Raw genomic sequence first — 25,823 nt, 5'->3', positions numbered from 1 at the left:
ACTCACTTTCGCATTTAAAAATATATTTAAAGCAGATATTATTTACCGAGACGGTGATTTTTCTTTCTTGCAATAGGTCACCGTTTACAAAACCTGCGCAAGTAGCCGAACCTGAACTTGAACCTTTTATTAATAATAAAAACGGAAACGATCTTCCGGTGTTTCACAGCGGGCAATAACCTGCGCGCGCGCGGGCGGGGTCTGCGGGGACACGTGACCGGCCCGTCTCGCTCTCCGGCAACCCAGCGCTCGCGACCGGACCATGGCTTCGCCCTTCGTGCTCGAGGCGCCCGCGAGCGGGTTCAGCTTCCAGAACTCCGGCAGGTGAGGACCGGCGCGACCCCCCTCTCTCCCCCCGGGGTCACCCCGAGCGCGCCCGGGCGATACTCCTGAAAGTGAAAGTGAGGATCGGGGACGAGCGCAGGAACCCCGAGACTGAGAGAGTGAGACAGTGAGAGAGACAGAGAGTGAGACAGGGAGAGAGTGACAGAGACAGAGACTGGGAGAGAGACAGAGAGTGAGACAGGGAGAGAGTGACAGAGACAGAGACTGAGTGAGACAGGGAGAGAGACAGAGAGTGAGAGAGTGATCGAGACTGGGAGAGACAGAGAGTGAGACAGTGAGAGAGTGAGACACTGGGAGAGAGACAGAGAGTGAGACAGGGAGAGAGTGACAGAGACTGAGTGAGACAGTGAGAGAGACTGGGAGAGAGAGACAGAGAGTGAGTGAGTGATCGAGACTGGGAGAGACAGTGAGACAGTGAGAGAGTGAGACATTGACAGAGTGAGAGAGAAAGAGAGTGAGACAGTGAGAGAGACAGAGACTGAGAGAGACAGTGAGAGAGACAGAGACTGAGAGAGTGATCGAGACTGGGAGAGACAGAGAGTGATACAGGGAGAGAGACTGGGAGACAGTGAGAGAGTGAGACATTGACAGAGTGAGAGAGAAAGAGAGTGAGACAGTGATCGAGACTGGGAGAGAGTGAGAGAGTGAGAGAGTGTTGATGTCCGGATCTGGGAAAGAGCTGGTTATCATTATTACTGTAGTAAGTATTCTCACTGACTCGCATCATTCTTCTGACAGTACTCTGACTTACTCTGAATTAACACATTATTACTGCTGTGAGTATCCTCACACACTCAGAAACACCAGCCTGTCCTTCTGTAAGTGTTCTGAAAGAAGAGGCCGTTCCTCAGTACTCTGACACACAAATAACACATTATTACTGCTGTGAGTATCCTCACACACTCAGAAACACCAGCCTGTTCTTCTGTAAGTGTTCTGAAAGAAGAGGCCGTTCCTCAGTCCTCTGACACACAAATAACACATTATTACTGCTGTGAGTATCCTCACACACTCAGAAACACCAGCCTGTCCTTCTGTAAGTGTTCTGAAAGAAGAGGCCGTTCCTCAGTACTCTGACACACAAATAACACATTATTACTGGTGTGAGTATCCTCACACACTCAGAAACACCAGCCTGTTCTTCTGTAAGTGTTCTGAAAGAAGAGGCCGTTCCTCAGTACTCTGACACACAAATAACACATTATTACTGCTGTGAGTATCCTCACACACTCAGAAACACCAGCCTGTTCTTCTGTAAGTGTTCTGAAAGAAGAGGCCGTTCCTCAGTCCTCTGACACACAAATAACACATTATTACTGCTGTGAGTATCCTCACACACTCAGAAACACCAGCCTGTTCTTCTGTAAGTGTTCTGAAAGAAGAGGCCGTTCCTCAGTACTCTGACACACAAATAACACATTATTACTGCTGTGAGTATCCTCACACACTCAGAAACACCAGCCTGTTCTTCTGTAAGTGTTCTGAAAGAAGAGGCCGTTCCTCAGTCCTCTGACACACAAATAACACATTATTACTGCTGTGAGTATCCTCACACACTCAGAAACACCAGCCTGTTCTTCTGTAAGTGTTCTGAAAGAAGAGGCCGTTCCTCAGTCCTCTGACACACAAATAACACATTATTACTGCTGTGAGTATCCTCACACACTCAGAAACACCAGCCTGTCCTTCTGTAAGTGTTCTGAAAGAAGAGGCCGTTCCTCAGTACTCTGACACACAAATAACACATTATTACTGCTGTGAGTATCCTCACACACTCAGAAACACCAGCCTGTCCTTCTGTAAGTGTTCTGAAAGAAGAGGCCGTTCCTCAGTCCTCTGACACACAAATAACACATTACTACTGCTGTGAGTATCCTCACACACTCAGAAACACCAGCCTGTCCTTCTGTAAGTGTTCTGAAAGAAGAGGCCGTTCCTCAGTCCTCTGACACACAAATAACACATTATTACTGGTGTGAGTATCCTCACACACTCAGAAACACCAGCCTGTCCTTCTGTAAGTGTTCTGAAAGAAGAGGCCGTTCCTCAGTACTCTGACACACAAATAACACATTACTACTGCTGTGAGTATCCTCACACACTCAGAAACACCAGCCTGTTCTTCTGTAAGTGTTCTGAAAGAAGAGGCCGTTCCTCAGTACTCTGACACACAAATAACACATTATTACTGGTGTGAGTATCCTCACACACTCAGAAACACCAGCCTGTTCTTCTGTAAGTGTTCTGAAAGAAGAGGCCGTTCCTCAGTACTCTGACACACAAATAACACATTATTCCTGCTGTGAGTATCCTCACACACTCAGAAACACCAGCCTGTCCTTCTGTAAGTGTTCTGAAAGAAGAGGCCGTTCCTCAGTACTCTGACACACAAATAACACATTATTACTGCTGTGAGTATCCTCACACACTCAGAAACACCAGCCTGTTCTTCTGTAAGTGTTCTGAAAGAAGAGGCCGTTCCTCAGTACTCTGACACACAAATAACACATTATTACTGCTGTGAGTATCCTCACACACTCAGAAACACCAGCCTATTCTTCTGTAAGTGTTCTTACTCAGAAATAAGACTATTAGAAATAATTTAATGACAGTGACAGTTCTGTTACTGCAGTGACACCTGTAACAGTATCCACACAGTGTGACTTTACTGTACCTGTGTGCACAGAGCTGTAGGAATAATATCATTACAGTGACAGTTCTGTTACAGCAGTGACACCTGTAACAGTATCCACAGTGTGACTTAACTGTATCTGTGTGCACAGAGCTGTAGGAATAATATCATTACAGTGACACCTGTAACAGTATCCACACAGCGTGACTTTACTGTATCTGTGTGCACAGAGCTGTAGGAATAATATCATTACAGTGACAGTTCTGTTACTGCAGTGACACCTGTAACAGTATCCACACAGCGTGACTTTACTGTATCTGTGTGCGCAGAGCTGTAGGAATAATATCATTACAGTGACAGTTCTGTTACAGCAGTGACACCTGTAACAGTATCCACACAGTGTGACTTTACTGTATCTGTGTGCGCAGAGCTGTAGGAATAATATCATTACAGTGACAGTTCTGTTACAGCAGTGACACCTGTAACAGTATCCACACAGCGTGACTTTACTGTATCTGTGTGCACAGAGCTGTAGGAATAATATCATTACAGTGACAGTTCTGTTACAGCAGTGACACCTGTAACAGTATCCACACAGCGTGACTTTACTGTATCTGTGTGCACAGAGCTGTAGGAATAATATCATTACAGTGACAGTTCTGTTACAGCAGTGACACCTGTAACAGTATCCACACAGCGTGACTTTACTGTATCTGTGTGCACAGAGCTGTAGGAATAATATCATTACAGTGACAGTTCTGTTACTGCAGTGACACCTGTAACAGTATCCACACAGTGTGACTTTACTGTATCTGTGTGCACAGAGCTGTAGGAATAATATCATTACAGTGACAGTTCTGTTACAGCAGTGACACCTGTAACAGTATCCACACAGCGTGACTTTACTGTATCTGTGTGCACAGAGCTGTAGGAATAATATCATTACAGTGACACCTGTAACAGTATCCACACAGTGTGACTTTACTGTATCTGTGTGCACAGAGCTGTAGGAATAATATCATTACAGTGACAGTTCTGTTACAGCAGTGACACCTGTAACAGTATCCACACAGCGTGACTTTACTGTATCTGTGTGCACAGAGCTGTAGGAATAATATCATTACAGTGACACCTGTAACAGTATCCACACAGTGTGACTTTACTGTATCTGTGTGCACAGAGCTGTAGGAATAATATCATTACAGTGACAGTTCTGTTACAGCAGTGACACCTGTAACAGTATCCACACAGCGTGACTTTACTGTATCTGTGTGCACAGAGCTGTAGGAATAATATCATTACAGTGACAGTTCTGTTACAGCAGTGACACCTGTAACAGTATCCACACAGTGTGACTTTACTGTATCTGTGTGCGCAGAGCTGTAGGAATAATATCATTACAGTGACAGTTCTGTTACAGCAGTGACACCTGTAACAGTATCCACACAGCGTGACTTTACTGTATCTGTGTGCACAGAGCTGTAGGAATAATATCATTACAGTGACAGTTCTGTTACAGCAGTGACACCTGTAACAGTATCCACACAGCGTGACTTTACTGTATCTGTGTGCACAGAGCTGTAGGAATATCATCTTTTTCCCTGTTTTCCAGAAATGTGGCTTTCGAGCAGGCCCTGGGGGGTGTCAGGTCGAGGCGCCCCACACCCATGAAGACTGGAACCACTATAGCAGGCCTGGTGTTCAAGGTACAGCTGCATAGCCCCGTGTCTCTGGGTACCCCGGTGTCAGGTGTGTGTGTATTGACGTCCCTGTGTCTCTCAGGATGGCGTTGTGCTGGGCGCCGACACCAGGGCCACCTCCAGTGACGTCGTTGCTGATAAGGTCTGTTCCAAGATCCACTACATCGCGCCCAACATCTAGTGAGTACCTGTCACCACGGCGACGCCGGGCCGCGAGGCGGGGGTCCGGTCCGGTCCGGACTAACGGGTCCCCCCCCCTGTCTGTGTCCAGCTGCTGCGGCGCCGGGACGGCGGCAGACACCGAGAAGACCACCGAGCTGCTGTCCTCCAACCTGTCCATCTTCTCCCTGAACAGCGGGCGCAACCCCAGGGTCGTCATGGCCACCAGCATCCTGCAGGACATGCTCTTCAGGTCAGTGTGTGTGTGTGTGTGTGTGTGTGTGAACCCCAGGGTCGTCATGGCCACCAGCATCCTGCAGGACATGCTCTTCAGGTCAGTGTGTGTGTGTGTGTGTGTGTGTGAACCCCAGGGTGGTCATGGCCACCAGCATCCTGCAGGACATGCTCTTCAGGTCAGTGTGTGTGTGTGTGTGTTTGTGTGTGTGTTCATGTGTGTGTGTGTGTGTGTGAACCCCAGGGTGGTCATGGCCACCAGCATCCTGCAGGACATGCTCTTCAGGTCAGTGTGTGTGTGTGTGTGTGTGTGTGAACCCCAGGGTGGTCATGGCCACCAGCATCCTGCAGGACATGCTCTTCAGGTCAGTGTGTGTGTGTGTGTGTGTGAGTGTGTGTGTGTGTGAAGCCCAGAGTCGTCATGGCCACCAGCATCCTGCAGGACATGCTCTTCAGGTCAGTGTGTGTGTGTGTGTGAGTGTGTGTGTGTGAAGCCCAGGGTCGTCATGGCCACCAGCATCCTGCAGGACATGCTCTTCAGGTCAGTGTGTGTGTGTGTGTGTGTGTGTGAACCCCAGGGTGGTCATGGCCACCAGCATCCTGCAGGACATGCTCTTCAGGTCAGTGTGTGTGTGTGTGTGTGTGTGAACCCCAGGGTGGTCATGGCCACCAGCATCCTGCAGGACATGCTCTTCAGGTCAGTGTGTGTGTGTGTGTGTGAACCCCAGGGTGGTCATGGCCACCAGCATCCTGCAGGACATGCTCTTCAGGTCAGTGTGTGTGTGTGTGTGAAGCCCAGGGTGACTCAGGGTGGACGATCTGAGTCAGGGTGTGTCTGTGTGTCCAGGTACCGCGGTCAGATCGGGGCGTACCTGCTGCTGGGCGGAGTGGACGTCACTGGAGCTCACCTGTACACAGTGGGGCCGTACGGGAGTGTCGACAACATGCCCTTCAAGGCCATGGGTGAGCATCCGGTCAGCCGGCTCTGTGTGCGTGCGTGTGTGTGTGTGTGTGCGTACCTGCAGGACTCCTCCTGACTCGGACTCAGCTGTGCTGCAGTGATGAACGAGGCCCAGAGGGTGACAGGGAGAACTGACCGCTTCTGATAGACTGACCACTCCTGACCGACTGACTGACCGCCCCAGTCTGACTGACTGACCACCCCAGACTGACTGACCGCTCCTGACTGACTGACTGACTGACTGACTGACTGCCTGCCCCAGACTGACTGACCGCTCCTGACTGACTGACTGACTGACCGCCCCAGGCCGACTGACCGCTCGGTGCTGTCCACAGGCTCGGGGGACCTGCCCGCGATGGGGGTGCTGGAGGACGGCTTCAGGACCGACATGGAGGTGAGTTTGAGGACGAGTCCACCCCCAGCCTACAGTCCAGCCCAGTGAGAGCAGGGTAAAAACACAGTCCAGCTCAGTGAGATCAGAGTAAAAACACAGTCCAGCGCAGTAAAGCCCAGTGAGAGCAGGGTAAAAACACAGTACAGTGCAGTAGAGCCCAGTGAGATCAGGGTAAAAACACAGTACAGCCCGGAGAAATCAGGGTAAAAACAATGTACAGCGCAGAACAGCCCAGTGAGATCAGGGTAAAAACCCAGTACAGCCCAGTACAGCCCAGTGAGATCAGATGCAGATGGAGGTCAGACGTGTCGGCCGTCAGTAAGACTGCTGCTCTCTGCAGCTGGACGATGCCAAGCGCCTGGTCAGAGACGCCGTCCACGCAGGGGTCATGAGTGACCTGGGCTCGGGCAGCAACATCGACCTGTGTGTCATCACCCGGGCAGGAGTGGAGTACCTGCGGCCCTACGAGGAGTCCCAGTACAAGGACACCAGGTACTGGCTCAGAGCAGTGTCTGTATGAACCCCTCTCTCTCTCAGTGTGTCTGTGTGAACCCCTCTCTCTCTCAGTGTGTCTGTGTGAACCCCTCTCTCTCTCAGTGCAGTGTTCATGTACTGGAGTGTCCAGTCAGTGTGTGTGTATGAACCCCTCTCTCTCTCAGTGCAGTGTTCATGTACTGGAGTGTCCAGTCAGTGTGTCTGTATGAACCCCTCTCTCTCTCAGTGCAGTGTTCATGTACTGGAGTGTCCAGTCAGTGTGTGTGTATGAACCCCTCTCTCTCTCAGTGCAGTGTTCATGTACTGGAGTGTCCAGTCAGTGTGTGTGTATGAACCCCTCTCTCTCTCAGTGCAGTGTTCATGTACTGGAGTGTCCAGTCAGTGTGTCTGTATGAACCCCTCTCTCTCTCAGTGCAGTGTTCATGTACTGGAGTGTCCAGTCAGTGTGTGTGTATGAACCCCTCTCTCTCTCAGTGCAGTGTTCATGTACTGGAGTGTCCAGTCAGTGTGTCTGTATGAACCCCTCTCTCTCTCAGTGCAGTGTTCATGTACTGGAGTGTCCAGTCAGGGTGTGTGTATGAACCCCTCTCTCTCTCAGTGCAGTGTTCATGTACTGGAGTGTCCAGTCAGTGTGTCTGTGTGAACCCCTCTCTCTCTCAGTGCAGTGTTCATGTACTGGAGTGTCCAGTCAGTGTGTCTGTATGAACCCCTCTCTCTCTCAGTGAGTGTTAATGTACTGGAGTGTCCAGTCAGTGTGTCTGTATGAACCCCTCTCTCTCTCAGTGCAGTGTTCATGTACTGGAGTGTCCAGTCAGTGTGTGTGTATGAACCCCTCTCTCTCTCAGTGCAGTGTTCATGTACTGGAGTGTCCAGTCAGTGTGTCTGTGTGAACCCCTCTCTCTCTCAGTGCAGTGTTCATGTACTGGAGTGTCCAGTCAGTGTGTGTGTATGAACCCCTCTCTCTCTCAGTGCAGTGTCAGTGTACTGGAGTGTATTAACCCGTCTCTCTCTCTCAGACAGAGGAAGTATAAGTACTGTCCTGGGACGACTCCGGTTCTCCGTGAGACAGTTTCTCCTCTGGAGATGGAGCTGGTCCAGGAGACAGTGCAGCTCATGGACACACACTGAGCAACACGACAACCCAGCAACACAGCAGCAGAACAGTGTCACAATCGCACAACAGCACGGGACTTCCACAGCGACACAACAGAACAGGTTACACAGTCACTCTCCAGACGTGTGTGTGAAACAGCCCTGGGGTGTGTCTGTGAGCAGAGCAGGGCGACACTGTTGTATTTGTGTGTCTTCAGAATGAACCACTGTTTACTGTATACCTGTGATTCCTGGTTAATAAAGACTCAGTTCTGAACTACCCCCAGCTGTGTTACTCTGTGTGTAGAGTCACTGTGCCTGACTGCGTTACTCTGTGTGTGGAGTCACTGTGTCTGACTGTGTTACTCTGTGTGTAGTATTACTGTGTTACTCTGTGTGTGGAATCACTGTGTCTGATGCGTTACTCTGTGTGTGGAGTCACTGTGTCTGACTGCGTTACTCTTTGTGTGGAGTCACTGTGTCTGACTGTGTTACTCTGTGTGTAGTATTACTGTGTTACTCTGTGTGTGGAGTCACTGTGTCTGACTGCGTTACTCTGTGTGGAGTCACTGTGTCTGACTGTGTTACTCTGTGTGTGGAGTCACTGTGTCTGACTGTGTTACTCCGTGTGTGGAGTCACTGTGTCTGAATGCGTTACTCTGTGTGTAGAGTCACTGTGTCTGACTGCGTTACTCTGTGTGTAGTATTACTGTGTTACTCTGTGTGGAGTCGCTGTGTCTGACTGCGTTACTCTGTGTGTGGAGTCACTGTGTCTGACTGCGTTACTCTGTGTGTAGAGTCACTGTGTCTGACTGCGTTACTCTGTGTGTAGTATTACTGTATTACTCTGTGTGGAGTCGCTGTGTCTGACTGTGTTACTCTGTGTGTGGAGTCACTGTGTCTGACTGTGTTAGTCTGTGTGTAGTATTACTGTGTTACTCTGTGTGTGGAGTCACTGTGTCTGACTGCGTTACTCCGTGTGTGGAGTCACTGTGTCTGACTGCGTTACTCCGTGTGTGGTATTACTGCGTTACTCTGTGTGTGGAGTCACTGTGTCTGACTGTGTTACTCTGTGTGTGGAGTCACTGTGTCTGACTGTGTTACTCCGTGTGTGGTATTACTGTGTTACTCTGTGTGTGGAGTCACTGTGTCTGACTGTGTTACTCCGTGTGTGGTATTACTGTGTTACTCTGTGTGTAGAGTCACTGTGTCACGAGGTTACTGTGCCTCTGTAACCTGTCCCAGTACCCTGTCAGGGTCAACCGGTCCTGTAAGCTGTCCCAGTACCCTGTCGGTGTTTCCTTTCCCAGTAAGGTGTCCCAGCACCCCCTGCCGGTGTTTCCTGTCCCAGTAACCTGTCCCGCACGGTTCTGCCTGGCAGGCGGTGACGTGGCGCTGCTCGCTCTCCCCATTGGCCCGCCGGCCCCGGGGGGGCGGGGCCGCCCGCTCTGATTTCCCTGCGGCCGCCCGCTGCGCCCCCTGGCGGACAGCGCCGGAGCCCGGAGACTGGACCCCGGACCCGGAGCCCGCCGCTGTCCAGCGGCCTCCGCCGGACACGGCCCGCTCCCGCCCCGGACCGGGAGCTGGACCGCCGGTTCCGAGCGGAGCACGGGGCCCGCCAGTCTCGGCCTCGGCCCCCGCTCTGCAGTGGAAACCGAAACCAAAGGGTTCCGCCCCCGAACCGCTTTCGGTTTCGGTTCAGATCCAGGAAGCTGCTCGGAGACACGAGCTCGCTCCCCTCTCAGGCAGTCGGCCGTCCCGTATCCTCGCCGCTCGATCAAGCTGATCGATACCGGATCGATATTACCCGAACCGCCCGTCCCGAACCGTCCGTACACCCGAACTATGGCTTTAACCGACGTCTGCGGCTACAACTTCCGAGCCGGACTCGGAGAGCAGCTCTCCGGAACCGGCCGGGCTGCCTTGGACCGGACCAGCCACTACAGCTTCGGAACCGAGCGGCAGGAGTTCGCGGTGCCGCTGGGAGTGGACGTGAGTCGCAGCCGAACCGCCGAGCCGCCGAACCGGGCTGGCCCTCCCCCGGGTGCCGGGACGGAACCCGCGGCCCCGAGCGCGCCTCTCGGTTCGGACCCGTGTCCAGGTGAAACACGCGTGTTCCCGCACCCGTGGGGGTCTGGGGTCCGGCTTCCACGTGCGGTGTGGGGCGAGACCGGGGACACGCGGGCAGCGCATGCGCTCCAGCGGTGTTAATGAGGCTTTTCCCCCCAGAAAAACACATTAAACTCCCGGGGGCTGATCGCACAGATCAGCAGCTGATAACACCGCTGATGACTGACTGCTCTGCTGGCTGTTGACACTGCTGAGTGCTTCAGCCCTGTCACTCAAGAGCACCGAGTCTCTGCTCATACCAGTACAACTGCATCACTCTCACCCATTGCCCTGTACGGCAGTGAAGTGTGGGGTCCCCTCACAGACCAGGAGTACACCCAATGGGACAAACACCCCACAGAAACTCTGCACATGGAGATCTGTAGAATCATCCTCCGTGTGCAGAGAAAAACTCCTAACAACGGGTGCAGGGCCGAATTAGGCCAGTACCCACTATTGATAAACATACAGAAAAGAGTATTAAAGTATTGGCTACACCTAAAAAACAGCGACCAAAATTCCTACCACCACAAAGCCCTGCTGAGCCAAGAGCTGAGCCCAAAACAGAGCCCCCTGAGCCAGCTGGTCCTGAGGCTCACTGACCTGAGCCACACCGACACTAACCAGCCTCAGGACAGCACTGCTAGAGCACCACAACCCAGACTCACCACATCACAGCACAATACACACAACTCACAACCAGCCTCAGGACAGCACTGCTAGAGCACCACAACCCAGACTCAAGCCCATCACAGCACAATACACACAACACACAACCAGCCTCAGGACAGCACTGCTAGAGCACCACAACCCAGACTCAAGCCCATCACAGCACAATACACACAACACACAACCAGCCTCAGGACAGCACTGCTAGAGCACCACAACCCAGACTCAAGCCCATCACAGCACAATACACACAACACACAACCAGCCTCAGGACAGCACTGCTAGAGCACCACAACCCAGACTCAAGCCCATCACAGCACAATACACACAACACAAAACCAGCCTCAAGACAGCACTGCTAGAGCACCACAACCCAGACTCAAGCCCATCACAGCACAATACACACAACCAGCCTCAGGACAGCACTGCTAGAGCACCACAACCCAGACTCAAGCCCATCACAGCACAATACACACAACCAGCCTCAGGACAGCACTGCTAGAGCACCACAACCCAGACTCAAGCCCATCACAGCACAATACACACAACACACAACCAGCCTCAGGACAGCACTGCTAGAGCACCACAACCCAGACTCAACCACATCACAGCACAATACACACAACACACAACCAGCCTCAGGACAGCACTGCTAGAGCACCACAACCCAGACTCAACCACATCACAGCACAATACACACAACACACAACCAGCCTCAGGACAGCACTGCTAGAGCACCACAACCCAGACTCAAGCCCATCACAGCACAATACACACAACACACAACCAGCCTCAGGACAGCACTGCTAGAGCACCACAGCTCAGACTCAACCACATCACAGCACAGATCAAACAGCAATATCTCACACACTGGGACACACACACACAAACACAACATAAACTGGAATGCTACAGAACCTTAAACAGACAATACACACTAGCTGAATATTTGACCAAAATAAAAAACAACAAACAGAAACAGACCCCGACGAAGTACAGGCTCAGTGACCACAACCTGGCCATAGAAACTGGATACAGGCAAACCTGGCTGCCCAGAGAGGACAGGCTCAGTGACCACAGCCTGGACACACACACTGGACACAGGCAGACCTGGCTGCCCAGAGAGGACAGGCTCAGTGACCACAGCCTGGACACAGACACTGGATACAGGCAGACCTGGCTGCCCAGAGAGGACAGGCTCAGTGACCACAGCCTGGACACAGACACTGGACACAGGCAGACCTGGCTGCCCAGAGAGGACAGGCTGTGCTCCCACTGCCAGCGGGGAGAGATAGAGACAGAGGTGCACTTCCTACTGCACTGGGACAGATACTCTGGGATTAGAGAAACATTCTTCCTGAAATTCAGAAATCTAATCCCAGAGTTCCCACCCCTGCCAAAACCACAACAGGTCCCAATCCTACTGGGAGAGGGAGGAGGGAACTCAGTTGATCTGGCAGCCCAGTATGTGATCTCCTGTCACAGCCTGAGGACCAGTGAGTCTGTCTCCCAATAATGCTCCAGCCGCCTACAGTATATGTCAATATTTTATAATATGTCTTTGTTGTAAATGTCTGTAACATGTCTGTAGATTTTATTTTACTTCTATTTTTTGTTTTGTTCTATGTTAATTTTATTATTTTTATTTGCTTTGGCAACACTGATTGTACCCATCGGTCATGCTAATAAAGCACCTTGAATTGAACTGAATTGAATTGAGAGACCCTGTGTCACACAAGACAGAGAGAGAGACCCTGAGAGAGACAGGCAGGCAGAGAGACAGAGACAGGCAGGCACAGAGACAGGCAGGCACAGAGACAGGCAGACAGACAGATGAGCTCTTCCTGCACAGCTGTAACAGACCGCAGCCTGACGGAGGCGAGTGGCTGTTAATTGGGTGTTAATTGGGTGTCACCTGACTGATGGCCGATCCCCTCTCTCTCCCCAGCCGGCCGCGTTCCTGCAGTCCTGCTCGGCGGACAGGGGCGGCGTGTCCATCGAGCTCGAGCACGGCACCACCACGCTGGCCTTCAAGTTCCGGGGGGGCGTGGTGGTGGCCGTGGACTCGCGGGCCTCGGCGGGGAGGTACATCGGTGAGCGCCGCGACGAGATCTTCTCGGGCACACAGGACAGAGCTTCCCAGACTGCGTCCTGGTTTACAGCCAAACCCACATTTCTCACCGTCACACAGGACAGCGCTGCCCAGACTGCGTCCTGGTTTACAGCCAAACCCACATTTCTCACCACCTCACAGGACAGAGCTGCCCCGACTGCGTCCTGGTTTACAGCCAAACCCACATTTCTCACCGTCACACAGGACAGAGCTGCCCAGACTGCGTCCTGGTTTACAGCCAAACTCACATTTCTCACCACCTCACAGGACAGAGCTGCCCAGACTGCGTCCTGGTTTACAGCCAAACCCACATTTCTCACCGTCACACAGGACAGAGCTGCCCAGACTGCGTCCTGGTTTACAGCCAAACCCACATTTCTCACCGTCACACAGGACAGAGCTGCCCCGACTGCGTCCTGGTTTACAGCCAAACCCACATTTCTCACCACCTCACAGGACAGAGCTGCCCAGACTGCGTCCTGGTTTACAGCCAAACCCACATTTCTCACCACCTCACAGGACAGAGCTGCCCCGACTGCGTCCTGGTTTACAGCCAAACCCACATTTCTCACCACCTCACAGGACAGAGCTGCCCCGACTGCGTCCTGGTTTACAGCCAAACCCACATTTCTCACCACCTCACAGGACAGAGCTGCCCCGACTGCGTCCTGGTTTACAGCCAAACCCACATTTCTCACCACCTCACAGGACAGAGCTGCCCCGACTGCGTCCTGGTTTACAGCCAAACCCACATTTCTCACCGTCACACAGGACAGAGCTGCCCCGACTGCGTCCTGGTTTACAGCCAAACCCACATTTCTCACCGTCACACAGGACAGAGCTGCCCCGACTGCGTCCTGGTTTACAGCCAAACCCACATTTCTCACCACCTCACAGGACAGAGCTGCCCCGACTGCGTCCTGGTTTACAGCCAAACCCACATTTCTCACCACCTCACAGGACAGAGCTGCCCAGACTGCGTCCTGGTTTACAGCCAAACCCACATTTCTCACCGTCACACAGGACAGAGCTGCCCCGACTGCGTCCTGGTTTACAGCCAAACCCACATTTCTCACCACCTCACAGGACAGAGCTGCCCCGACTGCGTCCTGGTTTACAGCCAAACCCACATTTCTCACCACCTCACAGGACAGAGCTGCCCAGACTGCGTCCTGGTTTACAGCCAAACCCACATTTCTCACCGTCACACAGGACAGAGCTGCCCAGACTGCGTCCTGGTTTACAGCCAAACCCACATTTCTCACCACCTCACAGGACAGAGCTGCCCCGACTGCGTCCTGGTTTACAGCCAAACCCACATTTCTCACCACCTCACAGGACAGAGCTGCCCAGACTGCGTCCTGGTTTACAGCCAAACCCACATTTCTCACCACCTCACAGGACAGAGCTGCCCCGACTGCGTCCTGGTTTACAGCCAAACCCACATTTCTCACCACCTCACAGGACAGAGCTGCCCCGACTGCGTCCTGGTTTACAGCCAAACTCACATTTCTCACCACCTCACAGGACAGAGCTGCCCAGACTGCATCCTGGTTTACAGCCAAACCCACATTTCTCACCACCTCACAGGACAGAGCTGCCCCGACTGCGTCCTGGTTTACAGCCAAACCCACATTTCTCACCACCTCACAGGACAGAGCTGCCCCGACTGCGTCCTGGTTTACAGCCAAACCCACATTTCTCACCACCTCACAGGACAGAGCTGCCCCGACTGCGTCCTGGTTTACAGCCAAACCCACATTTCTCACCACCTCACAGGACAGAGCTGCCCCGACTGCGTCCTGGTTTACAGCCAAACCCACATTTCTCACCACCTCACAGGACAGAGCTGCCCCGACTGCGTCCTGGTTTACAGCCAAACCCACATTTCTCACCACCTCACAGGACAGAGCTGCCCCGACTGCGTCCTGGTTTACAGCCAAACCCACATTTCTCACCACCTCACAGGACAGAGCTGCCCCGACTGCGTCCTGGTTTATAGCCAAACCCACATTTCTCACCGTCACACAGGACAGAGCTGCCCCGACTGCGTCCTGGTTTATAGCCAAACCCACATTTCTCACCACCTCACAGGACAGAGCTGCCCCGACTGCGTCCTGGTTTACAGCCAAACTCACATTTCTCACCACCTCACAGGACAGAGCTGCCCCGACTGCGTCCTGGTTTACAGCCAAACCCACATTTCTCACCACCTCACAGGACAGAGCTGCCCCGACTGCGTCCTGGTTTACAGCCAAACCCACATTTCTCACCACCTCACAGGACAGAGCTGCCCAGACTGCGTCCTGGTTTACAGCCAAACCCACATTTCTCACCGTCACACAGGACAGAGCTGCCCCGACTGCGTCCTGGTTTACAGCCAAACTCACATTTCTCACCACCTCACAGGACAGAGCTGCCCCGACTGCGTCCTGGTTTATAGCCAAACCCACATTTCTCACCGTCACACAGGACAGAGCTGCCCCGACTGCGTCCTGGTTTACAGCCAAACCCACATTTCTCACCGTCACACAGGACAGAGCTGCCCCGACTGCGTCCTGGTTTACAGCCAAACCCACATTTCTCACCACCTCACAGGACAGAGCTGCCCAGACTGCGTCCTGGTTTACAGCCAAACTCACATTTCTCACCACCTCACAGGACAGAGCTGCCCCGACTGCGTCCTGGTTTACAGCCAAACCCACATTTCTCACCGTCACACAGGACAGAGCTGCCCCGACTGCGTCCTGGTTTACAGCCAAACTCACATTTCTCACCACCTCACAGGACAGAGCTGCCCCGACTGCGTCCTGGTTTATAGCCAAACCCACATTTCTCACCGTCACACAGGACAGAGCTGCCCCGACTGCGTCCTGGTTTACAGCCAAACCCACATTTCTCACCACCTCACAGGACAGAGCTGCCCAGACTGCGTCCTGGTTTACAGCCAAACCCACATTTCTCACCGTCACACAGGACAGAGCTGCCCAGACTGCATCCTGGTTTACAGCCAAACCCACATTTCTCACCACCTCACAGGACAGAGCTGCCCCGACTGCGTCCTGGTTTACAGCCAAACCCACATTTCTCACCACCTCACAGGACAGAGCTGCCCCGACTGCGTCCTGGTTTACAGCCAAACTCACATTTCTCACCACCTCACAGGACAGAGCTGCCCCGACTGCGTCCTGGTTTACAGCCAAACCCACATTTCTCACTGTCACACAGGACAGAGCTGCCCAGACTGCGTCCTGGTTTACAGCCAAACCCACATTTCTCACTGTCACACAGGACAGAGCTGCCCAGACTCCGTCCTGGTTTACAGCCAAACCCACATTTCTCACCACCTCACAGGACAGAGCTGCCCAGACTGCGTCCTGGTTTACAGCCAAACCCACATTTCTCACCGTCACACAGGACAGAGCTGCCCCGACTGCGTCCTGGTTTACAGCCAAACCCACATTTCTCACCGTCACACAGGACAGAGCTGCCCAGACTGCGTCCTGGTTTACAGCCAAACCCACATTTCTCACCACCTCACAGGACAGAGCTGCCCCGACTGCGTCCTGGTTTACAGCCAAACTCACATTTCTCACCACCTCACAGGACAGAGCTGCCCCGACTGCGTCCTGGTTTACAGCCAAACCCACATTTCTCACCACCTCACAGGACAGAGCTGCCCCGACTGCGTCCTGGTTTACAGCCAAACCCACATTTCTCACCACCTCACAGGACAGAGCTGCCCCGACTGCGTCCTGGTTCACAGCCAAACCCACATTTCTCACCACCTCACAGGACAGAGCTGCCCCGACTGCGTCCTGGTTTACAGCCAAACCCACATTTCTCACCACCTCACAGGACAGAGCTGCCCCGACTGCGTCCTGGTTTACAGCCAAACCCACATTTCTCACCACCTCACAGGACAGAGCTGCCCAGACTGCGTCCTGGTTTACAGCCAAACCCACATTTCTCACCACCTCACAGGACAGAGCTGCCCCGACTGCGTCCTGGTTTATAGCCAAACCCACATTTCTCACCGTCACACAGGACAGAGCTGCCCAGACTGCGTCCTGGTTTACAGCCAAACCCACATTTCTCACCGTCACACAGGACAGAGCTGCCCAGACTGCGTCCTGGTTTACAGCCAAACCCACATTTCTCACCACCTCACAGGACAGAGCTGCCCCGACTGCGTCCTGGTTTACAGCCAAACTCACATTTCTCACCACCTCACAGGACAGAGCTGCCCCGACTGCGTCCTGGTTTACAGCCAAACCCACATTTCTCACCACCTCACAGGACAGAGCTGCCCAGACTGCGTCCTGGTTTACAGCCAAACCCACATTTCTCACCACCTCACAGGACAGAGCTGCCCCGACTGCGTCCTGGTTTACAGCCAAACCCACATTTCTCACCACCTCACAGGACAGAGCTGCCCCGACTGCGTCCTGGTTTACAGCCAAACCCACATTTCTCACCGTCACACAGGACAGAGCTGCCCAGACTGCGTCCTGGTTTACAGCCAAACCCACATTTCTCACCACCTCACAGGACAGAGCTGCCCCGACTGCGTCCTGGTTTACAGCCAAACTCACATTTCTCACCACCTCACAGGACAGAGCTGCCCAGACTGCGTCCTGGTTTATAGCCAAACCCACATTTCTCACCGTCACACAGGACAGAGCTGCCCAGACTGCGTCCTGGTTTACAGCCAAACCCACATTTCTCACCGTCACACAGGACAGAGCTGCCCCGACTGCGTCCTGGTTTACAGCCAAACCCACATTTCTCACCGTCACACAGGACAGAGCTGCCCCGACTGCGTCCTGGTTTACAGCCAAACCCACATTTCTCACCACCTCACAGGACAGAGCTGCCCAGACTGCGTCCTGGTTTACAGCCAAACCCACATTTCTCACCGTCACACAGGACAGAGCTGCCCCGACTGCGTCCTGGTTTACAGCCAAACCCACATTTCTCACCGTCACACAGGACAGAGCTGCCCCGACTGCGTCCTGGTTTACAGCCAAACTCACATTTCTCACCACCTCACAGGACAGAGCTGCCCCGACTGCGTCCTGGTTTACAGCCAAACCCACATTTCTCACCGTCACACAGGACAGAGCTGCCCCGACTGCGTCCTGGTTTACAGCCAAACCCACATTTCTCACCGTCACACAGGACAGAGCTGCCCCGACTGCGTCCTGGTTTACAGCCAAACCCACATTTCTCACCACCTCACAGGACAGAGCTGCCCAGACTGCGTCCTGGTTTACAGCCAAACTCACATTTCTCACCACCTCACAGGACAGAGCTGCCCCGACTGCGTCCTGGTTTACAGCCAAACCCACATTTCTCACCACCTCACAGGACAGAGCTGCCCCGACTGCGTCCTGGTTTACAGCCAAACCCACATTTCTCACCACCTCACAGGACAGAGCTGCCCCGACTGCGTCCTGGTTTACAGCCAAACCCACATTTCTCACCACCTCACAGGACAGAGCTGCCCCGACTGCGTCCTGGTTTACAGCCAAACCCACATTTCTCACCACCTCACAGGACAGAGCTGCCCCGACTGCGTCCTGGTTTACAGCCAAACCCACATTTCTCACCGTCACACAGGACAGAGCTGCCCCGACTGCGTCCTGGTTTACAGCCAAACCCACATTTCTCACCACCTCACAGGACAGAGCTGCCCCGACTGCGTCCTGGTTTACAGCCAAACCCACATTTCTCACCACCTCACAGGACAGAGCTGCCCAGACTGCGTCCTGGTTTACAGCCAAACCCACATTTCTCACCACCTCACAGGACAGAGCTGCCCAGACTGCGTCCTGGTTTACAGGATGGGACAGCAGTGTGACACCCTGTCTGTTCTCTGCAGCTTCCAAGGACACCAACAAGGTGATAGAGATCAACCCCTACCTGCTGGGCACCATGTCAGGGAGCGCAGCGGACTGCCAGTACTGGGAGAGACTGCTGGCCAAGGAGTGCCGGTCAGTTACTGTCCAGTCAGTGTGTGTGTATGAACCCCTCTCTCTCTCAGTGCAGTGTTAATGTACTGGAGTGTCCAGTCAGTGTGTCTGTATGAACCCCTCTCTCTCTCAGTGCAGTGTTCATGTACTGGAGTGTCCAGTCAGTGTGTATGTGTGAACCCCTCTCTCTCTCAGTGCAGTGTTCATGTACTGGAGTGTCCAGTCAGTGTGTGTGTATGAACCCCTCTCTCTCTCAGTGCAGTGTTCATGTACTGGAGTGTCCAGTCAGTGTGTCTGTGTGAACCCCTCTCTCTCTCTCAGTGCAGTGTTCATGTACTGGAGTGTCCAGTCAGTGTGTGTATGAACCCCTCTCTCTCTCAGTGCAGTGTTCATGTCCTGGAGTGTCCAGTCAGTGTCTGTATTAACCCTTTACTCTCTGTCAGACTCTACAAGCTGCGCAACAAGGAGAGAATCTCAGTATCTGCTGCCTCCAAGCTGCTGTCCAACATGATGTGTGGATACCGGGGGATGGGTCTCTCCATAGGCAGTATGATCATTGGGTGGGATAAGAAGGTACAGTTCTGTGTATTAGTGATTGGTGTGCTAATACAGTGCGAGTGTTCGGTGCGCCAACACAGTGTGTGCACACAGTGCGAGTGTTCGGTGCGCTAACACAGTGTGTGCGCACCGTGCGTGTGTTCGGTGCGTTAACACAGTGTGTGTCTCCAGGGCCCGGGACTGTACTATGTGGACGACGATGGCACCCGTCTCTCCGGTCACCTCTTCTCCACGGGCTGCGGAAACGGCTACGCCTATGGAGTTGTGGACAGCGGCTATCGAGAGGACCTGACCGACGAGGAGGCCTACGAGCTGGGCCGCCGCGCCATCGCCCACGCCACACACAGGGACGCCTACTCTGGAGGACTGGTCAACAGTGAGTACACTGACCGACTGGACACTCCAGTACATGAACACTGCACTGAGAGAGAGAGAGGGGTTCATACACACACACTGACTGGACACTCCAGTACATGAACACTGCACTGAGAGAGAGAGGGGTTCACACACACACTGACTGGACACTCCAGTACATGAACACTGCACTGAGAGAGAGAGGGGTTCATACACACACACTGACTGGACACTCCAGTACATGAACACTGCACTGAGAGAGAGAGGGGTTCATACAGACACACTGACTGGACACTCCAGTACATGAACACTGCACTGAGAGAGAGAGGGGTTCATACAGACACACTGACTGGACACTCCAGTACATGAACACTGCACTGAGAGAGAGAGGGGTTCACACACACACACTGACTGGACACTCCAGTACATGAACACTGCACTGAGAGAGAGGGGTTCATACACACACACTGACTGGACACTCCAGTACATGAACACTGCACTGAGAGAGAGAGGGGTTCATACAGACACACTGACTGGACACTCCAGTACATGAACACTGCACTGAGAGAGAGAGGGGTTCATACACACACACTGACTGGACACTCCAGTACATGAACACTGCACTGAGAGAGAGAGGGGTTCATACACACACACTGACTGGACACTCCAGTACATGAACACTGCACTGAGAGAGAGAGGGGTTCATACACACACACTGACTGGACACTCCAGTACATGAACACTGCACTGAGAGAGAGAGGGGTTCATACACACACACTGACTGGACACTCCAGTACATGAACACTGCACTGAGAGAGAGAGGGGTTCACACACACACTGACTGGACACTCCAGTACATGAACACTGCACTGAGAGAGAGAGGGGTTCATACAGACACACTGACTGGACACTCCAGTACATGAACACTGCACTGAGAGAGAGAGGGGTTCATACAGACACACTGACTGGACACTCCAGTACATGAACACTGCACTGAGAGAGAGAGGGGTTCATACACACACACTGACTGGACACTCCAGTACATGAACACTGCACTGAGAGAGAGAGGGGTTCATACACACACACTGACTGGACACTCCAGTACATGAACACTGCACTGAGAGAGAGAGGGGTTCATACACACACACTGACTGGACACTCCAGTACATGAACACTGCACTGAGAGAGAGAGGGGTTCATACACACACACTGACTGGACACTCCAGTACATGAACACTGCACTGAGAGAAAGAGGGGTTCATACACACACTGACTGGACACTCCAGTACATGAACACTGCACTGAGAGAGAGAGGGGTTCATACAGACACACTGACTGGACACTCCAGTACATGAACACTGCACTGAGAGAGAGAGGGGTTCATACACACACACTGACTGGACACTCCAGTACATGAACACTGCACTGAGAGAGAGAGGGGTTCATACACACACACTGACTGGACACTCCAGTACATGAACACTGCACTGAGAGAGAGAGGGGTTCATACACACACACTGACTGGACACTCCAGGACATGAACACTGCACTGAGAGAGAGAGGGGTTCATACACACACTGACTGGACACTCCAGTACATGAACACTGCACTGAGAGAGAGAGGGGTTCACACAGACACACTGACTGGACACTCCAGTACATGAACACTGCACTGAGAGAGAGAGGGGTTCATACAGACACCCTGACTGGACACTCCAGTACATGAACACTGCACTGAGAGAGAGAGGGGTTCATACAGACACACTGACTGGACACTCCAGTACATGAACACTGCACTGAGAGAGAGAGGGGTTCACACACACACACTGACTGGACACTCCAGTACATGAACACTGCACTGAGAGAGAGAGGGGTTCACACACACACTGACTGGACACTCCAGTACATGAACACTGCACTGAGAGAGAGAGGGGTTCATACAGACACACTGACTGGACACTCCAGTACATGAACACTGCACTGAGAGAGAGAGGGGTTCATACACACACACTGACTGGACACTCCAGTACATGAACACTGCACTGAGAGAGAGAGGGGTTCATACACACACACTGACTGGACACTCCAGTACATGAACACTGCACTGAGAGAGAGAGGGGTTCATACACACACACTGACTGGACACTCCAGTACATGAACACTGCACTGAGAGAAAGAGGGGTTCATACACACACTGACTGGACACTCCAGTACATGAACACTGCACTGAGAGAGAGAGGGGTTCATACAGACACACTGACTGGACACTCCAGTACATGAACACTGCACTGAGAGAGAGAGGGGTTCATACACACACACTGACTGGACACTCCAGTACATGAACACTGCACTGAGAGAGAGAGGGGTTCATACACACACACTGACTGGACACTCCAGTACATGAACACTGCACTGAGAGAGAGAGGGGTTCATACACACACACTGACTGGACACTCCAGGACATGAACACTGCACTGAGAGAGAGAGGGGTTCATACACACACTGACTGGACACTCCAGTACATGAACACTGCACTGAGAGAGAGAGGGGTTCACACAGACACACTGACTGGACACTCCAGTACATGAACACTGCACTGAGAGAGAGAGGGGTTCATACAGACACCCTGACTGGACACTCCAGTACATGAACACTGCACTGAGAGAGAGAGGGGTTCATACAGACACACTGACTGGACACTCCAGTACATGAACACTGCACTGAGAGAGAGAGGGGTTCACACACACACACTGACTGGACACTCCAGTACATGAACACTGCACTGAGAGAGAGAGGGGTTCACACACACACTGACTGGACACTCCAGTACATGAACACTGCACTGAGAGAGAGGGGTTCACACACACACACTGACTGGACACTCCAGTACACTGACACTGCACTGAGAGAGAGAGGGGTTCATACACACACACTGACTGGACACTCCAGTACATGAACACTGCCCTGAGAGAGAGAGGGGTTCATACAGACACACTGACTGGACACTCCAGTACATGAACACTGCACTGAGAGAGAGAGGGGTTCATACAGACACACTGACTGGACACTCCAGTACATGAACACTGCACTGAGAGAGAGAGGGGTTCATACAGACACACACTGACTGGACACTCCAGTACATGAACACTGCACTGAGAGAGAGAGGGGTTCATACAGACACACTGACTGGACACTCCAGTACATGAACACTGCACTGAGAGAGAGAGGGGTTCATACACACACACTGACTGGACACTCCAGTACATGAACACTGCACTGAGAGAGAGAGGGGTTCATACACACACACTGACTGGACACTCCAGTACATGAACACTGCACTGAGAGAGAGAGGGGTTCATACACACACACTGACTGGACACTCCAGTACATGAACACTGCACTGAGAGAGAGAGGGGTTCATACACACACACTGACTGGACACTCCAGTACATGAACACTGCACTGAGAGAGAGGGGTTCATACAGACACACACTGACTGGACACTCCAGTACATGAACACTGCACTGAGAGAGAGAGGGGTTCATACACACACTGACTGGACACTCCAGTACACTGACACTGCACTGAGAGAGAGAGGGGTTCATACACACACTGACTGGACACTCCAGTACATGAACACTGCACTGAGAGAGAGAGGGGTTCACACACACACTGACTGGACACTCCAGTACATGAACACTGCACTGAGAGAGAGAGGGGTTCACACAGACACACTGACTGGACACTCCAGTACATGAACACTGCACTGAGAGAGAGAGGGGTTAATACACACACACTGACTGGACACTCCAGTACATGAACACTGCACTGAGAGAGAGAGGGGTTCACACACACACACTGACTGGACACTCCAGTACATGAACACTGCACTGAGAGAGAGGGGGGTTCATACACACACACTGACTGGACACTTCAGTACATGAACACTGCACTGAGAGAGAGAGGGGTTCATACAGACACACTGACTGGACACTCCAGTACATGAACACTGCACTGAGAGAGAGAGGGGTTCACACAGACACACTGACTGGACACTCCAGTACATGAACACTGCACTGAGAGAGAGAGGGGTTCATACACACACACTGACTGGACACTCCAGTACATGAACACTGCACTGAGAGAGAGAGGGGTTCACACAGACACACTGACTGGACACTCCAGTACATGAACACTGCACTGAGAGAGAGAGGGGTTCATACACACACACTGACTGGACACTCCAGTCCATGAGACAGACAGTGTAAAGCCCGTGCCCGGTGTGTCAGTGTTAACGATGTTAACGATCTTGTGTTTGCTCAGTGTACCACATGAAGCAGGACGGCTGGGTCAAGGTGTGTCAGGAGGACGTGTCCGAGCTGATCCACCGGTACCGGAAGGGCATGTTTTGAGGGACCAGCAGACCAGGAGTGGGGGTTCACTGGTGCACGTCTTCACGGTGAAGGAGAGGCAGGGCGGTTTGAGCGAGCTGTGCTGTCTGTGTCACCACACCTGTATCACTGCTGTACAATAAAGCTCTTCCTCGCACCTGGGGCTGTGGCCTGTTCCTTCACCTCCTGCAGACACCCCCCCTGCCCCCCCTCTCTCGATCAGCTCAACCTGAGGAGCTCAGCCAGCTTGTCCCCCACCCCCACCCCTCTCTGTGTACAGTAGAGCCTCCTGTCCTGACTGGAGGAGCTCACCCAGCTGTGTCTGGAGAGAAGCCAGGGTATCGGCTTCAACCACAGGGCTGGGCAGCCTGTTCCCCACCCCCACCCCCCTCTGTGTACAGAAGAGCCTCCTGTCCTGACTGGAGGAGCTCACCCAGCTGTGTCTGGAGAGAAGCCAGGGTATCGGCTTCAACCACAGGGCTGGGCAGCCTGTTCCCCACCCCCACCCCACTCTGTGTACAGTAGAGCCTCCTGTCCTGACTGGAGGAGCTCACCCAGCTGTGTCTGGAGAGAAGCCAGGGTATCGGCGGCTTGTTCCCCACCCCCACCACTCTCTGTGTAAAACACTCACTGTCCACTGATTTACAATGATCAGGTTATAACTATCAACACTTAAAGTTTCCTACAATGGAATAATTAAGTAAATTAAATAAATTATTATTTACATATTATCATTGAGGACAGCAGGACTGATCGACAGTGACACAGCACACGGCGTCCTGGGTAATAACACACTTTATAACAAGTAACAAGTAAAGCGTTTATTCCTGCTGAAAAGAAAGGAAACACAATGTCTCGGCTGTGGAGCTTCTTCAGGTGAGAGCAATAACAGCACTTCTTAGTGATATCTGTACAACAGAACTGAGACGCAATGCTGACAGAAGAAAATGAACAGTTACACTGAAGCAGAAGGTGACAGAGAACATCGGTCACAAAGAACACACACAGTATATCAGAGAAACGGCTCACTGTGAACAGTTATTACCTGAAGATGGAGAGGAGAACCAGGACAGGTCCCACACAGAGCTGCTCCTCCCCACCATCACGACTGAATTAGCCTCCAGTACGGAACTCCAACACCTCATCTCTCTGAGTGGGGTTCAAGTCCCTGTGACCTGTGACCCCGGTCTCCCCTCTCTGAGTAGGGTTCAAGCCTCTGTGGACTATCACCCCCTGGTCTCCCCTCTCTGAGTGGGGTTGAAGTCCCTGTGACTCCCAGTCTCCCCTCTCTCTGAGTGGGGTTGAAGTCCCTGTGACCTGTGACCCCCGGTCTCCCCTCTCTGAGTGGGGTTCAAGTCCCTGTGACCCCTGTCTCCCCTCTCTGAGTTGGGTTCAAGTCTGTGACCTGTGACCCCCTGGTCTCCACTCTCTGAGTGGGGTTCAAGCTCTGTGACCTGTGACACCCAGTCTCCCCTCTCTGAGTGGGGTTCAAGTCCCTGTGACCTGTGACCCCGGGTCTGTCAGATCAGCACAGCTATGCGAGCAGGGTGGTTACGACACTGTCGTGCCAATGTTTGGGATACCGCGTTACGGCACGAAGAGGGCTTGACGGCAGTGCTAGGAGATGCGCTGTGAACGTGTTC

At 52.9% G+C, this 25,823-nt stretch overlaps 3 protein-coding genes across 3 annotated transcripts in view; 2 read left to right on the top strand and 1 right to left on the bottom strand.

Annotated features, from left to right (window-relative positions):
- psmb12 (proteasome 20S subunit beta 12) overlaps positions 1-25,823 on the bottom strand; it is an 88,981-nt gene that overhangs the window by 3,386 nt on the left and 59,772 nt on the right. The gene's annotated exons all lie outside the window — the stretch shown is intronic.
- On the top strand, positions 162-8,292 carry psmb13a (proteasome 20S subunit beta 13a). The gene is made up of 8 exons (XM_069199012.1): positions 162-324; positions 4,590-4,683; positions 4,760-4,857; positions 4,949-5,089; positions 5,918-6,033; positions 6,367-6,425; positions 6,766-6,917; positions 7,937-8,292. Exons 1-8 carry the CDS (start codon positions 263-265, stop codon positions 8,046-8,048), a joined length of 834 nt encoding a protein of 277 aa, XP_069055113.1. The 5' UTR covers positions 162-262; the 3' UTR covers positions 8,049-8,292.
- Positions 9,495-24,337, top strand: psmb8a (proteasome 20S subunit beta 8A). Its single transcript, XM_069199013.1, has 6 exons — positions 9,495-10,004; positions 12,739-12,883; positions 18,788-18,899; positions 19,322-19,451; positions 19,608-19,812; positions 24,113-24,337. Exons 1-6 carry the CDS (start codon positions 9,858-9,860, stop codon positions 24,199-24,201), a joined length of 828 nt encoding a protein of 275 aa, XP_069055114.1. The 5' UTR covers positions 9,495-9,857; the 3' UTR covers positions 24,202-24,337.

Source organism: Lepisosteus oculatus, chromosome 14 (genome assembly GCF_040954835.1).
Source record: "Lepisosteus oculatus isolate fLepOcu1 chromosome 14, fLepOcu1.hap2, whole genome shotgun sequence".
NCBI lineage: Eukaryota > Metazoa > Chordata > Actinopteri > Semionotiformes > Lepisosteidae > Lepisosteus > Lepisosteus oculatus.
Note: the sequence above shows the minus strand (reverse complement) of the source record. Positions and strands in the feature narration are given on the sequence as shown.

What these genes read in the sequence shown, in the direction of transcription:
- psmb13a (XM_069199012.1), top strand. Translation starts at nt 263, where the DNA reads ATGGCTTCGCCCTTCGTGCTCGAGGCGCCCGCGAGCGGGTTCAGCTTC. An exon ending in AGCTTCCAGAACTCCGGCAG is followed by an intron (nt 325 to 4,589) that starts GTGAGGACCGGC and finishes CCTGTTTTCCAG; the next exon opens with AAATGTGGCTTTCGAGCAGG. An exon ending in TCCCAGTACAAGGACACCAG is followed by an intron (nt 6,918 to 7,936) that starts GTACTGGCTCAG and finishes TCTCTCTCTCAG; the next exon opens with ACAGAGGAAGTATAAGTACT.
- psmb8a (XM_069199013.1), top strand. Translation starts at nt 9,858, where the DNA reads ATGGCTTTAACCGACGTCTGCGGCTACAACTTCCGAGCCGGACTCGGA. An exon ending in CGGTGCCGCTGGGAGTGGAC is followed by an intron (nt 10,005 to 12,738) that starts GTGAGTCGCAGC and finishes CTCTCTCCCCAG; the next exon opens with CCGGCCGCGTTCCTGCAGTC. An exon ending in CTCTGGAGGACTGGTCAACA is followed by an intron (nt 19,813 to 24,112) that starts GTGAGTACACTG and finishes GTGTTTGCTCAG; the next exon opens with TGTACCACATGAAGCAGGAC.